This window comes from Centroberyx gerrardi, chromosome 9, assembly GCF_048128805.1.
Source record: "Centroberyx gerrardi isolate f3 chromosome 9, fCenGer3.hap1.cur.20231027, whole genome shotgun sequence".
NCBI classification, from domain to species: Eukaryota; Metazoa; Chordata; class Actinopteri; order Beryciformes; family Berycidae; genus Centroberyx; species Centroberyx gerrardi.
The window spans coordinates 28,819,181-28,834,865 of NC_136005.1; the positions used below are offsets into that span (position 1 = coordinate 28,819,181).

The 15,685-nt window shown below is 42.0% G+C and overlaps 1 protein-coding gene across 1 annotated transcript in view; it reads right to left on the reverse strand.

Moving 5' to 3' along the window:
* nos1apa (nitric oxide synthase 1 (neuronal) adaptor protein a) overlaps positions 1–9,252 on the reverse strand; it is a 156,633-nt gene extending 147,381 nt beyond the window's left edge. Inside the window, exons 1-2 of the mRNA XM_078285628.1 lie at positions 8,844–9,252; positions 8,322–8,393 (exon numbers count right to left, since the gene is read on the reverse strand). Coding sequence (XP_078141754.1) covers positions 8,322–8,393; positions 8,844–8,948 — 177 coding nt within the window. The 5' untranslated portion in view covers positions 8,949–9,252. The remainder of the gene's footprint in view (positions 1–8,321; positions 8,394–8,843) is intronic.
* Positions 9,253–15,685: the final 6,433 nt, after the last annotated feature.

Below are 15,685 nucleotides of genomic sequence, written 5' to 3' on the forward strand. Positions count from 1 at the left end.
AATATTACTAACTTGCAAGCCCGTTCCTAGAAAGTTGCAGAGAAGGCTTGTAGGAAAAAAAACAGTTCTCACTAACTGGAGTGTGAATGGTGATTCATGGGAATTGATGTAGCTTAATATTAGACAAGATGGACCATGCAGAGTTTGACTTATACTGTTCACATGCTGTCTCTGAATGGTCATCAGCTTACTATCCTATTTACCATCTGGTGGACAACAAACCTAGTTAACCATTAACCACTATGAAAAGACGGCCTATGTAGGATTTACAACCTGCCCTTCGCTCATAGCCTGCCAGTATGGGAGAAAATGTCAACGCTACACCTCAATAAATGTGACATTCTGCATGAGCAAGTGCCTGTTGAATAACACCACATTAACTTGAGTTACACCAGTAGCCATCATGCTCGACTGATCTACAAATCCAATCTCCTCCAGTGTGCCGAAAATCAAAAGTTGAGGAGTAGGAGGAGGAAGAGGAGGGAGGTCAATCGGAGGCAGGGTAATCGTCCGTGCAGGAGTCGTCATTAGCTCACTCTTTCACCTTTAAAGTCGAGATGAAACGGCATTTCGAGAGTATCTAACTTCCGTATCGTGACGTATTTCCGAGTGAAACAGGAAAGACAGGCGGGACATAACGTTGGGAGGAATTTGATTTGAACGTTGAAAAGTGGGCGTGTCATAACACCCGAAGACACACCGAAGTACCATGCTGTTGCTAGCTAGCTAACTAATGAATCTTAGCCTCTTAGCTCTGTGCGCTAAAAGTTGAAGATTGATTGATGGGTGGATGTCATGATATTATTGGTTGAAATTAGTTACGGGCATGCTTACGTAAGCACACGGCATATTTTGTTTTACAGGAAGAAAACATGATTGAATTTTGATATAAGAATACAATGAAATTGATTTTTGGTATTTTTTTTGGCATATATTGTTAAATAGGTGCACAGTATGACCGGGGATGTGATCTAAAAGGGTTAAAAAGGCATTTTTCATTTCATCTCGTCTTTAAACTCTGACCTTAAGTTGCAGAGAGTCCGCTCAACACCAACCCTACCTTGGAGCTCAGGAACAGAAAAGGGTTTGCAAGAGCACAAAGAGAGGGTTTAAAAGAGATTATTTTATATAAAAAGGCTTTAGCAAGAATCATTAGCCACCTCAAAGAAGCCGTGACAAGGACAAATGAAGAGAAGCCTAACTCCATCACCAATTCCTGAATTCATGCTTCAATAAGGGGAAAATAATACCTGCGACTTCTTTCAGGGAAGTCTTTCTTCATGGTGTGTGGCGCGCAAACATTTTTATGCTTGCCAAAAGGGAAAGTATCTCCATGTGCTGATGTGGCTAAGAGTCTACAGTATTTCCATTAGGCCCTTGTTGAACTGCCATGTCTGAAATGCATGTGGTAGTAACCTTTATAGTCCAGCTGATGGACTGCAAGTCACTGCTCCTGCTGACACAACTTTTCACCGCCGTTGCATTGGGAGATTGCTTTCCCCCCCATTTCACATTTCTCTACAATTCAAGTTGCTTGTTGAAGCCTTTGGCTAGCTAGTAGAAGATTAATTTCAACTTCCCTGGTTTGCTGTTAAGGGAAGTTGTGTCATTTTACAAAATTACATTGTTTGATTTAGGTTTGGCATATTGCTTGTTGGACTTCTTCATTGAAAGTGGGCTTAATCCTTTGTTGAGGATGTAACATTACCATAGTGGGCCTTGCTAAGTGCATGTTATCAGTAATGTTAAGTTGTTAATAGTTTGATTTTATTTTATTACATTATTTGACAGGATGCTCACCACTGGCAAGCGTGCAGTTTTTATTTGTTGTAACTTGTTCAATTTCCACCTGGCAAACACAGACACACACTGTTTTCTGTGATTGCCCACTTCACGCCTCCCATTCAAATCTATGGGCCTGTCCATTCAGCTGTGTGGAACGAGGGCCATTCTAGTTTTAGAACTGCATCCATTTCCCAGTGATTGGACAAATGCGCAGTTGTCGAATTCACACATCTTGTAGACTACGAGTGAATTCACCCATCAAAAAAAAAAGCAGTCAAGGAGAGCAAACTACAATTTATTTTCCAGACAGCCACCTTTGGCGCGGAGCATGAATCTTTCTTAATCTGTGTAATCCAGCAGGAGAGAAAACTCTCCTGAATGATGCGGTTACCGATTTCAGTTCAAAATAACAATAAACTCTGATTAATGATTAACAATTTCTGGCACCCAATGACAAATGACCTAGTGCTGCTGGATGAAAGGGTCAGTGAACAGGGTTTCAATCAGGGAATTAAAAGCCTCTCGCCTTCTAATTGGAGGGCACCTTCACTGAAAGTACCATGCACTTGAAAGGGAAATGAGGAGAGCTACATTAATTGAGAGCAGAAAATTGATATCAAGCGTGCACTTGAAAAAATCCTCCATCTGCTAAATAGCAAACATTTCAGTGTGTTTAGCACTCTGCTACTTGAGGAGCGCTCCTCTCTAGGTTTATAATGTGATTAGGTAAACCAGCAGGGGTTTGTGTGTGTGTGTGTGCACGCGCCTGTCTTCATGGTGAGAAAACATACGACAGACGACAAGAGAGGCTCAAGCCAATGTCTCTTTCGACCCGACATGAAAGCGCAACGTTCACCATATTCCTGTGAGAGCGCTTCAGCCTCGTCTGTTAGTCACGCATGCTAAATAGATAGTATTGCTGCTCCCAAGAGGCCACACAGTTGCTGTGGTGAAAGCATATAGAGAGAGCTATACGTAGGCATCTTTGGAGAATGTCAGCCAAGTTTACCAAGGTCCTGATAGACTTGAGATTGGCTGCAGTCCCACTTGAGTCCGTGCTGGTATTTGGCCACCCGAGCTGTGGCTGGGGACGCCTATTATACTCCACAGCCCATGTTGGTTCTACAAAGACACTTCAATGCCTTTTGTAAGTTGGATGAAAGCACATTTCATTAACTGATGGAGTGAATCAGTTTCTACATACTACATTTCTACATGCAATCTCCTTTTGTAAATAGGATCAGTTATCAGTTAGGATCAGATTAATTAATTTCCTTGGTAAAAAATACCCATAAACCAGAATTAGAAGGTATGAGTTCTCATTGTAAGAACATTTTGCAGCCTCTGAATACCTTTTGATACCCTCAAAATTTGGTTCTGTACCTTTTCCAATATTCCATCCCTAGCTATGGTGAACAATTACAGCACAAGAGCATGACAGAACTGAGTGCTGATGAAATGCGTTTCAATCACAGAGGTAAAAAAAAAAAAAAAAAAAAAAGCACTGCAAAAAAAGCACAGCAGCTTAGATAGGTGATAAAAGACAGCGCTTGGAGGTCTTTCTCTGCACTATCAGCCTTAATGCAAGGCATCTTTGCTGAGGAGTACATTTATTAAGCCGGGGTGGATTAATTGGACGGGCGCCGGGCTTCTATATCTTGTTAACGTCAATCAAACCGACGTAGGTTAACTCTAGCTGCCACTAATTAAAACAGCGGGAGATAAAACGAGAATACGGACACGCTAAACAACACAACCTCTCTCTCCACCCGTGGACAGATTAACTTTTTTTACTTTTTTGTTCCTCCATCAATGATTGTCACTTTCTTCACAATCCTTTTTTCTACCTCTTTGAATCTCCCTCTGTCTTTCCGTCTGTTGTTCCTTTTCTTTATCTCTCGGCAAAGCCTAAATCAAAGACACCAGCAGCCATGTAATTACTTTGCTGAGTCATTCCATGGCCAGCATGTCTGTCGCGAGTAATAATACAGCCTCACCTCAACGTACATTATGTACAGCAACATGTAAGGCTGTGAGTCTTTCATGTTATTGTATTGTTAATGTGATACTTTACGGATCCCCATGGGGAAATTCTCTTCTCTGTTTCCTCCTGTCCACAGGGAGGTCAAAGGTCAGCTACAGTATTCAGTGTTTCCCCTAGAATTGTATTCCTGCCAGGATGGAAAAGCCTCTGAAACCGCATTTAGCCCATCATGTGACAGTAAAACTCTCCACTGAAACCCGGAATAATTCAATTCTTTTAGGGTTAGCAGAGTAGCCACAACCAGTCCTTCCCAAAATGAGTTGGCGTTAAACGGATGCTTGTTGCGGGGGGAAAAAAATGGCGCACAGAGGATCCTGATTCTGGCAAAGGCCCTGATCCTGGCAGCTAGAAAGACGAAGAACCCATTTGTATTTGCCTCTTACTCCCTCTCCGACACTGCTGTACACTTTCAATCTCCTCAGACGGACGTCTAATCGTCTCATCCCATGCTGTTCCATCATCCCACAGTCAATTAACCCAGCAAAGGCAGATTAATATGAAATTAATCCCTTTAATTCACGGCAAAGGTCTCCTCTCCCATTGAGCAGATAAGCTACTACTGTGCTTTGCCGGATAATAATGATAATAAATTCAATTTATAAGGCTCTTTTCATTACACAGTCCATCTCAGTGTGGATTCCGGTGATTGGTGAGCTAAGGGTGAGAAAAAGGTGAGGGAAGACTCATTTCTAACTGTGATCATTCCCTCTCTCTGAAGCTCAGCTCCAGTCCACATCAGATGATTAGCATCATTCGAATGTGAATCTTTCATAGCCAAAAAGTGGGGAGAAAACAAAATTTTCAGATACACTTGGTGAAGGAATAAATAGAAAACTTTGCTTGCCGTGAATGTTCCATTTTCTTTTCCACCAAGTGAAGCTGAATCTTTTTTTTTCCATCAGTTTACTTCTCAACTCAAGCACTTGGGTCAGACTCTGACACTATGATAGATTTGGTTTCCCCATTCAATTTTTAGAAACAAGAATTAATTATTCCAGGGTAACATGGTCAGCAAAAAGTGTGTGTGTGTGTATGTGTGTGTGTGTGTGCGCATATGAGAAGGAGAGAGAACTATGCAGTGCTGTGTGTACTGCTCCGGCGGAGGTGGCCATTTCCTGCTTTGCCGTGTCATTAGTTTGTTATCAGCTATTGGCTTACAGGTGACTCATGCACACAATGAACAATGACACCATACATCAACCAGTTGCCTAGCAACCCGCATGACTTCAACTGACTGTGCAGAAAGACAGACTGATAGAAATCTTGGGAAAAGACCGGGCACTGTGGGCAGCATCAATTTACAAAACTCCCTCTAAACAGCTCCAGAAGGGATCGGAGTTGCATGAGAGCGCATGATGAAAGCAGATACCACAGTCTGTTCTTGCTTCATGTTCCATTGACTATTTTCGACTGTCAAAAACGGTGCCTCTTGCAAAAATGGAGTCCGTCGAGGAGGAAGAAAGCCAAGGCAGTCTAATTTTTATATGAAGAAGTTAAAAAGCCTTGTTGTGGCTATCTTAAGCTTAGGTCAGACAACAACAAGTTCAGACTGACCCACTGGTCTTGAGTAAATGCTGGCCATCCCATCAGTTCACAGTAGGCGACAGGTCAAAGACGGGCGTCACACACATGAAGACGAGGGATCACGCACTACTCAATTCTGTCATTCAAAAACATTCATATTCATCCAGAACAGTTTGGTGTAGGCTAAATATAATTACAAAAAAGGTTTTCTACCGTTTCTTGCTCCATGGTACAGAGGCTACAGTTCACATTTACATTACAAATGTAGTTTATGACATTATGACAAGGATAGCATTGATGCAGAATTTTATATGAGGCTTCTTTCTTTAATTTGTAATTGCACACTTGTGTGGCTTGATCCAGGCATGCTGCCATTTATACCACTTTATATGACATTTATTCCTCCAAATAAAACTGTATAAGAATTTATCAAGAGTGGAACAAGTGGAGTTGGGAATCTCTACTGATGTAAATATCTATGCGAGTGGGAGTTGATGTTGTTAAAAAAGAGTTCATATCCGTTTCATTCTCTTTTTCTTCCTCCTTGAACTAAACTCCCATTGGCTGATGCCTGGGTCACTCTCAGATGTCAGTCTTGGACCGCTTCACACTACACAAGCCCAGCCAGACCGGACAGACAATCGGTGTACAAATCATCTAGTGTGACCTAGCCTTTACATGTAGTAGCAAACTCTGCCATCATCCAAGATATCCATTCAACAGCTGTGCAGTAAGAGTGAATGCAATAAGCTCTTTCCACTTCCTTAGTATAAAACTACAAAAGAACACAGCAACCTCTTGACAAACAAGCTTATTAACTGTTCAACTTACTGCTGTATGATGCAAAATGTAAAGATACCAGTACCAGTTTCATGACCAGCATTTATGTAGCCTATTCACTGTGGTGTGTGCAAGTGTTTTAGCGCACTGTGAGTATTTAGTGGATGGTATGAGCATGCTTTGAATAATCTGAAAAGAACTGTAGTTCACAAAATACTGCACATACAGATGTGGACCTGCCACCAATCTTCTCATTACATAAGTTGATCATTGCTGATTTGTCCAAAAAAGTTGGTATGTTCCATTAAGCCTTTATTTCTGCTTAGTTTTTAAATAAACTTTCAGTTTACTGTACAGTGCAGAAACAGCCTGCTAAGAGTAAAATGCTACACAAGTGAAACGAATGGCGTTAGTGCTACTCCAGTGGCCTCGGGCCTTCCAGGGTGACCTCCCTTCCAAGTGGGATAGTGTTGAACCACTTTCACACTGGAGGAGCCAAACCAAAGCCAGTTTTCCTGCCAACAACAGCAGCTGCCATGGCAGCACACCAGGAGGTCCACTTTATAGCGGGGGTCACTATTCTGAAAAGGTTAATAGGAAAATTTTTGCACCTTTTGCTCGACTGTGCGTGCATACATGGACGTGCCTGCGTGTGGGTGTCCCGCTGACATGAACCTCAACATAACGCAACATGCACATAGCGCTCCACCAGCCACTCTTACTTGCAGCGGCTAATCTACATTCAGTAGGTTAATAACTGCAAGCTATTTACAATGCATGTGTGTGAGCATGTTGTGCGAGGAGAAAAAAAAGGGTATGAAGTCATCATTGCAGGGTATGAGGTCATCATTGTAAGAGCTTGGTTTTGCACTCAAAACGGGTGGTGGGAATCTTGGCGAATCACTGAATACCTACCACTTTAACAGAGTAAAACCTCAAATACCACTAGACCACTGGACCTACATGAGGTTGCCAAGTCAACTACTGCCCAGCTAACAGACATACCAATGAATGACAGCTAGGAGGAGGGGCAGCAGTGCCAAGTGCTGAGAATATGCAAGCAGTCTGAAGATTAAGTCTACTTTCTAAGGCTGAAAAGGCTGTAAATCTTACGTTTACACAGCAGTAAAGGGAGAGAGAGAGAGAGAGAGAGAGAGAGAGAATGCGCGCGAGAGAGAGAGAGAGAGAGAGAGAGAGAGAATGCGCGCGAGAGAGAGAGAGAGAGAATGCGCGAGAGAGAGAGAGAGAGAGAGAGAGAGAGAGAGAGAGAGAGAGAGAGAGAGAGAGAGAGAGAGAGAGAGAGCTTCCACTCCAGTGCATTGCTTCAAAGGAAAATCCAAATCAGGGATGGACCACATGGGAGACCCAATCTCCCACTAGGCGAGACAAGTGCAAGACAGCGCAAGGCCTACACATTCAAACTCAGAGCTGCTTTCTCAACTCGCATTCGTACAATCTGTTTCCCGATGATAACTTTTGTATTTAGCACATCAAGTCTCTCTTGCTCAGCCTTGCCTTGTTTTGATGATTCGTCACACCATTTGCTGAGGCTTAAGGGGGAAAGGGCCACCCAGCAGCTTAACCAATGTTCAAAGCAGCACTATGTGCATTTAGCATACACAAAATGACACAATGGCTGTTCATAATCCAAATATATAGGGGCGTTTTCCCTTAACAGTCTGATGTAGGTGTTGACTTAAACCGATAAGCGCCTTTCTCTCTTATATGGAGAAGGTACTCCAAACTCCATTCAAAAATCTCACTCTTTAATGTTTCACTGCTTATCGGCAAAGGTCCCTACTTTCTATAAAACAACTTTACACCTTTAACGAATCAATAGGGTCACCTCGTGAATTCGGAATACATCAAAACGACCAAACAGCACTTTCTTCAATAGAATTTCATTTTGTAGAACTGGTTCGCCTCCTATTCCCGCAATCTTGCTCCAACAAGATACACCGTGGCGGCTGGTAGCGCAGTGTAAACTAGTTATAAAAGTTGAAATTTATCGATATAACGTGCTGCTTGGTGAATAATAAGTATGCAGAATTTACATGCGGACACAAATTCTTCGTGAAACACCTCAAGTCTCATTCTACCAGGCATGTTTATTTGCCGATAAGCAAGACAACAGTAAATTGTCAGATATTTGAATGGAGTTTCGCTTCGGATGAAAGCCTCCACTCACCCGTATTCTCCTCATTGCAGCCACGATCTCCACTCGGCTGTTCGGCCGCGCCACATCCAGACTGCCGATGTACTGTTCCCAGCAAAGTAAAATATGACAGTTACAGCTCATTAACGAAACAATCGACGGGATATAGCACACACTGAAATGTTACTTGAAATAGTCCCAACGTGGGCCTATCATGCGAATGGTTAACTATGCAAAAGTTCTCAACTAACAACCGAAGAGATTTAGTTTGCTAAATACTTGAAATCTTTGAATTACTTAATGTGTAGACTACAATTCCCAAAAGGTAACTCGGTTATACTGCAATATTTTTTGAATACATTGCTGTACAATGCACAGCAGCAGCCCACTGTGTCTACCTATAGACACGAATTTTTGGCTAAAGTAGCCTATACTAGCGTGTGCGATACAAATATTTTGATAACGAAGAGGACAGAAAACAACATTGTAAAAACATATATTTTAAATTCAACTGTTTAACGTTTGTGTTCAGTTTACAGCTGGCTGGGAATTCACCTTTGCCTCGAAGTTGATCCCATGCTGGAATGCTTCCTCGTTGTGCAACGGGATCCTCAGATCATGTCCATCATCAACGAGGTTGTACTTGGTTTTTCCAGGCATGGTCGCAGTATTTACTAGTCCAGTCTTCCAGAGGAACCAAAAGAATATCGAAGGGAACCCAAACCGGGTCGGTTATATGGTGAAATCCAAGAAAAAACAATCCAAAATCGGCTCAGTACTTGTGCTCCATCGCAGCGAGCCGTCCCAGCGACACACCGCCTTCAACAGCCGCCAAGTGGCTGCAACTTCTTCAGCAGCGCTCCTGTGAACTGCTTCCCCCCGCTAGCACTCACTGGAACAGCTCCAGACACACATGCAGGCCAGAACAAACGGCAACGTGCAGGAAGGGATGTTGTTTCCCTACTTTTCGTCTCTGTGTGGAAGTTGGTCGGGTCCAGCCTCCCCGTCCTGGACTCTCTCCGCGTGGAGGGAGTGTGTGATTGGAGGAGTCTGGGGATCCCACCTGTTTCCATTGGAACAGAGGCGCACCGTGGCTTTCTGGAGGAGGGGCTCAGACTTTAGGTACCAGCCCCCCCGTCCCCCTGTCCCCCCCACTCCTCCCGTTTCCCTGTGTGTGTGTGTGTGTGTGTGTACTGATGTGTCTGTTGTGTCAAATTGGGTGAGGGGATGTGTATCCTATGTACACCACAGAATCTGACATATATTTCAAAACATAAAATATCCCGGCAAGCTATTTCAAAATATAGGCTACTCTTACATGGAACATTTATTTCTGTACCATGTATGTAAATGCATCTAAATGCATGTAGAATCGAGTATGTGAAGTGGCCATTTATTGACACACATTTCCACCCTATGTTATACATATATACTTCAAAGATGCAGGATGTTTATATATTTGGTTTCCATATATGTCAATACTTAATATATTTGTTGTTAAATTTTATGAAAACATATTAGCAGTAATTAAGAGAGATGATGCATTAACTGGCAATATATTTTTCGCATACTGTGGACAGTAAGCAAAGAAATTATCTGTTGACTAATTTGCAAGAGGAATAATCTCCATTTTGATTGAGACAGAATGTGTCAGAATCAGTGGTTTAAGCATCATTTGTAAGCAGAGTATCAACAAAAAGGCTAGAACACGTTCATCTGCATCCAGTAGATCAAACTCTGAGCTGATTTAAGTTGTGAGTAATGAATATTCATATGGCTTTACAGGTAGGGCTGATGTACTGTCATCATAATCCTCTGCCTTTGAATTAAAGAAAGGACAAGGCTACCAACTAGTGGCCATATCTGCTACCACCCTAACCAGAGAGAACCTATAACCAGGAAGAATACCATACACACATCACAGCAAAACTTTTAAATATTATGCAGCTAGGTCAACATATAGCACAGAAAATCCAATAGTGGAAAATATCATAAACTACACTAATGAGGCTCTAAACTCACTATTGAATGCCACAGACACACTATAAGTCCTATTGGAATATGATAGGAATATTATAGTGATTTTACATTGGAGCAGCATCTAGGTATGATGGAATGACAAGTCTATTATAATGGGTGTCACATGCATGTTCTCTGATTCTCTGATGGTTTCTCTCTCTCTCTCCCTCTGACATACACACACATACAAATACACCAATATTGATCCAACAGTACACAGGTACACAGTGTGAGAGATGTGTTTGAGTGTTTCCTCTGAGGTGGAGTCGGCAGGTCAAGAAACTTCAAAAATTGGATTTTAGAAATGAAACAAAACAAACAAAACTCTGATCCACAACTGCAGCAATAAGGGGCAGAATCAAAATTCAGGGGCTGTTCATCAGCGTTAGATGATACTCAGTTTGCCAATAAATTGGGCCGATAATGGCTTTTTATTAAGTATTGGATACCAGCCAGTCAATGTCATCCTACTCTGATATGATGGATGCTCCTCCCTGACCACAGCTACATAAAACAGTCTGTAAAAGCTGCAATGAAAAAAAAAACTGGTTGCATTGTACCGATAAGAGATATCGCTCATTGATGTAATTTCAATGGAGAGTTTTAGTGTCCCATGATGGTCTAAATGCTGTTTCAGAGGCTTTTCCACCCTGACATGAATACAAATCTGGGTAATTTTTGGCATGAAAATTTAAAAATATTGAACATTGGCAAAAAAAATCCGCTAAAGTCTAAAACTATCAGTCTTCAAAAACCCATATCAGTCGAACCCTACTGTTGATGTTACCAGTTTAAGTTCTTCTTGCACACAGTTTCCTCATGCAGGTTGATAATATTTTCGTATTGTTGATGATTAAAAAATAATCCCTCACATCCAGCATCATCTACTCATGCTCAAGCACCTGGAATAAAAGCATCTCCTGCATTGAAGCACAAGAGCGCTATCTCCTAAATCCCCTCAGTCAGTGCATACAGTGGGGCTGCGTTCATGTATAATGCAGGTGTCATGTTGGATAATGCACAGCCCATCTGTGTCACCCTAGGAGTAAAGATGCAGTGCTCCCCTCAAGGTGTTCCCAGGCGGGGCGGGGAGGGTTCGGGGAGGGGAAGTGGGGCAGCAGTAATTCACATTCTCACCACCTCTTTGGGAACAGATAAAGTACTGCTGCTAATGGTGTCCTGGGGAATGGTGTCCTGCTGAAGTTGCATTCCATGTACGCCTGGTGTTGTGGGTTTGAATCTGGCTCACAGCCATTGTCACCAGTCCGACCCAACCCCTCTCTCAGTCCCAATGCTTCACTGTATAAGCTCCAATTAAAGCAGAAATGTCATAAAGATAAAAAATAAAAAAAATACCGGTTAAAACAGTGTTACTGTAATTATTGACAGTCATACTGATGGAATATATTTGAATTGTATTGAATTGAATCTATAAGAAAGGATCTGTTGACATTGAGGCCTACACAGTAATTATATCTCCTCCTATCATCATCATCATCATCATCATCATCATCTGGATAATTTTGAAAGCTATTGCAGTTGCAAATTGGAGTATTATATTTTCAAGTCTACTTTTAAGTATTAGGTCTGCAGTATTAGATTTGATGTGGTTTAAAACACATTAAGGAGCTAAATCATAATAGATAATGGCAATGATGACCAATCTCATCATGGCCTTTCTGCACACACACACATTGTAGATACACACACACAAACATGCACACACACACACACACTCAAAGCATTATATTAAACTCTAACTGTCACCTTGCCCTCAAGTCAGAAGAAAAGCAGATAGATGGAAGTCAAAGAACAGCTGCTGTCCCTACATGAGGAATTACTGTTGAAGACAACCAATCCCCCTCTCACAGACCCCCTGTGCTCTTAAGGCTCTCCAAAAGAGATAGAGAGCAACCTAATCACCGCCAGGTCTGTAAGTACATGCTGTTTTGTTGACTAGAGCTTTGGCTTTTAGAGCAGATGCTCCCAACGTTAAGTGGATTGTGGAGATCAGAGCACGAAACAGCATGGTTCCACAAAAGAGCTGACATTAAAGGGGCAATAAGTAAGATTTTTACTGCCCCATAGCAAATAATGACCATAATGTATCTGTATTTCTGGCTTTCAAAACTAGGAGACAAGTTCTATCAATGTTGTTGCAATTCCTACTGGTTGCCGATAGGTAAGGAATAATGTACAGCCACCGGTCATTACTGCAAAATAAGCCCCAACAGGGTGACTCAATATGACATGGCTGTACATTATCCCACTTATTACACGGCTACACCAAAGGCATTAATCATTTGACACAAAACATTGGTTTAAAATTATTTTATAATGAGTTAAAGTAACTGATGCTTCCGCCAAAAAAACATATAGTCTATTATTCAGAAATAACAGACCTCAGAATGCGTTCATTGGTCGATCAGAAGTGAGGTCAGAATTGAGGTCAAAGGTCATAGATTACTGAATGCCACTTTAAACGCTACACCTCTGGACCAAGTGGGTTCTGGTAAGGCTGGGCTGAATTTTCCTGTTGATCACTCCGGGTTGGGATGGGTTTGGATAGCAAAGCATCATAGCAAAATCCTGCTATGAGTAAAAGTTTGGACTTCAATCAGGTTTGGGCTCAAAAGGGCTATTCGCAAATCTTTCAAGCTCAGGTTTGGCTGGGTTCGCGTCGAGCTCTATTCTGGTGTTGCTCTCCTCTTACTCAATAATAATCATCATCATGACCGCTAAAATCACTGGCTGGATATTACCTTTTTTAATTTATTCTTTCATTAATGATTCATTTCTAGGATGAACCTGCAGTAACTCCATGTCCATAGAGCAGTGATACAGAGCTACATGCTAGCTCACATCTGTCCAGGCAGAGTAGTGCTGAGCCAGCGCAGCATGCCTGAGTGCTGTTAACTCCAGTCAGCATGAGGTCAGTGTGTCAGCAACAGTCCTGAACCTTGGACTCTATCCCAGGCACAAGCAAGAACGTGCGCACACACACACACACACACACAACTGCCTGCGTGTTGGCATAGGAATGCATGCACACACATATGCACACACGCAGAGCCATACACAGCCTGAGGGCCTCTTAAGCTGAATTAATCATGGCGATTTTCAAAGAATGTGGGGCACACCACAGGAGGAGCGGATCCACCTCTCCCCGGAGAATACGAGAACAAGACAGACAAGGAGGCAAGCAGGAGGACAAATGATGACAACGGTACATTTCTTTTTCTGTCTGACACCTTGGAAAATAAGCACACATTAGTATCAGAGAGAAGGAAGTTGTGTATCAACATGAAAAATTTATTGGACAGAGAATTTGCCTGCGAGTCATGCTCAGTAGCTTTATATAGACATAATTTGTTTCTGATACACAGAAGACTTGCAGAGCCAACACAATCCATTATCTACGTACATGATGCTTAAAACCAATCACAAACAAAGTGATGTACTTGGACTGCACTTTAATGACTCTTTGCTCCGGCGGTGATTAATCTTTCTACAAGTGGGCCTGGGTGTGTTTGCGAAGGCATCGGACGGAGAGCTGCGTGTACAGTCTCAAAGGAATAGATTCAGCATAGTCTTCATTTGAGTTGGATCATTTGACAATGCAATTAAGGGTGAGTGTCTAGAAAGATGGCTTGGATGTTAGAGGAAACGAGGGACAGGTGAGCACGGGTATGTGATCATCAAATGGGCACCAACAAAACATTTTGTTGAAGGCTCAGCAATAAATCTTAGGGTCCCAGAACTACAAACAACCATAAGATGTATACTCACCTACACTAAACTTGTGCTGCACCTACAATTAGAAATCCTTTGTCCATGATGTGTGATCCAATAACTTCCAGACACACCCTGAATCTCAGCAACTGTAGGTTAATGTGACAGTCGACTCATTTGGCATGGCCTGCTTAGCAGTTCAGAAGCTTAAATAAAGGCTATCAACAAACAGAGACTAATTGGACCTTCTAGTTTGAAACAGCAGTTCAAAAACCCCAATGTACCAACTATCATATGGAACTGTCCACTGAGCAGTTCAGAAACTCAAATGTACCAACTATCATATCAAACAGTCTGCTGAGCAGTTCAGAAAACACAATGTACCAATTATCAACTGACCATTCTGGTTCGAAATGTCTTTCCCAACAGTTCAGAAACTGAATTGTATCATCAAACAATAAACTATTAACTAGAAGGGCACTTGGAGAGCGCAGACCTCCGCCAAGGTTCGTGCTATTATTGCTTGTTCGTGAGTCGGATCCGGATCCGCTCCAAAAATGTTTTAATTTTTTTTATGACCAATTTTTTATTGATTCATATACATGACTTGGGCCGCTATCATTCATCCGGATCCGCTCCAAAATTTAATGGGTTCTTCCTTGGCCCATGCTACACCCTTCCACGAAGTTTCATGAAAATCGGGCCAGTAGTTTTTCCGTAATCCCGCTAACAGACAAACAAACAGACAAACAAACAAACAAACGGCACCAAAAACATAACCTCCTTGGCGGAGGTAATAATAATAAACAATTATAGCAGGAGCTGAGGATAACCCATTTCTGCAGCCGCTGCATACTTTGGAGTCCAATTGGGGTGTTTTATTCTCAGCCACAGACACTGACTGTGTTTACATGCACACCAATATCTCGTTAATATTTGGGTTATTGGAGTATCCTGTTTTAAAGAATTACTGATTAACTTTTTGCACCGATTGGCCAAAGAGGCGTGTGCCAGTGGCTTCTCATAAAAACGCATATAATGTCCGAATGGATTCATGTAACACCATCAAACTTTGTGGCCTATCAGCAGACAGAAGAAGAGAAAACATACATTATTGGCCCAATCAAACATCATGGGGGCATGGAGAGCTCATTTCCAGTTCAGACATAATCGCCCTGACATTTTTTCCAAAACCTGGTCCAGTGGTAGAAGAGCAGCCCTAATGGAAACTGATATAGAGCTGATTAGCCATGCAGTATTGTGATAATCGGCTAAAATGTTTAGAAGTGGCTTGATCTCATGTCCCATTTCAGATCAAGCTATGAAAATGTGTGCATCTCCTGATGTGAAACAAGTTGGTAATGTGGCATGGAAAAAATAAACTTTTGGTGGAAATATGACATGTGGAACTGGTATATCTTGACAATTGCATAGCGCTGGTGGAGGTATGTGCTCTACTGAGTGTTATGTAGTGGCATCTAGTTAATGGTCTGACATAAGCCCTGACCATGAATCCCTAACTCCTGACCACTTTTAACACTGCTTGTGTTATTGTGGATACTCAAAAATGTCACAATGTCAGTTTTCAATGCATTTCATATGCATTTTCAGGAACAACACCATCCATGCTGCTTCAACACATCTCC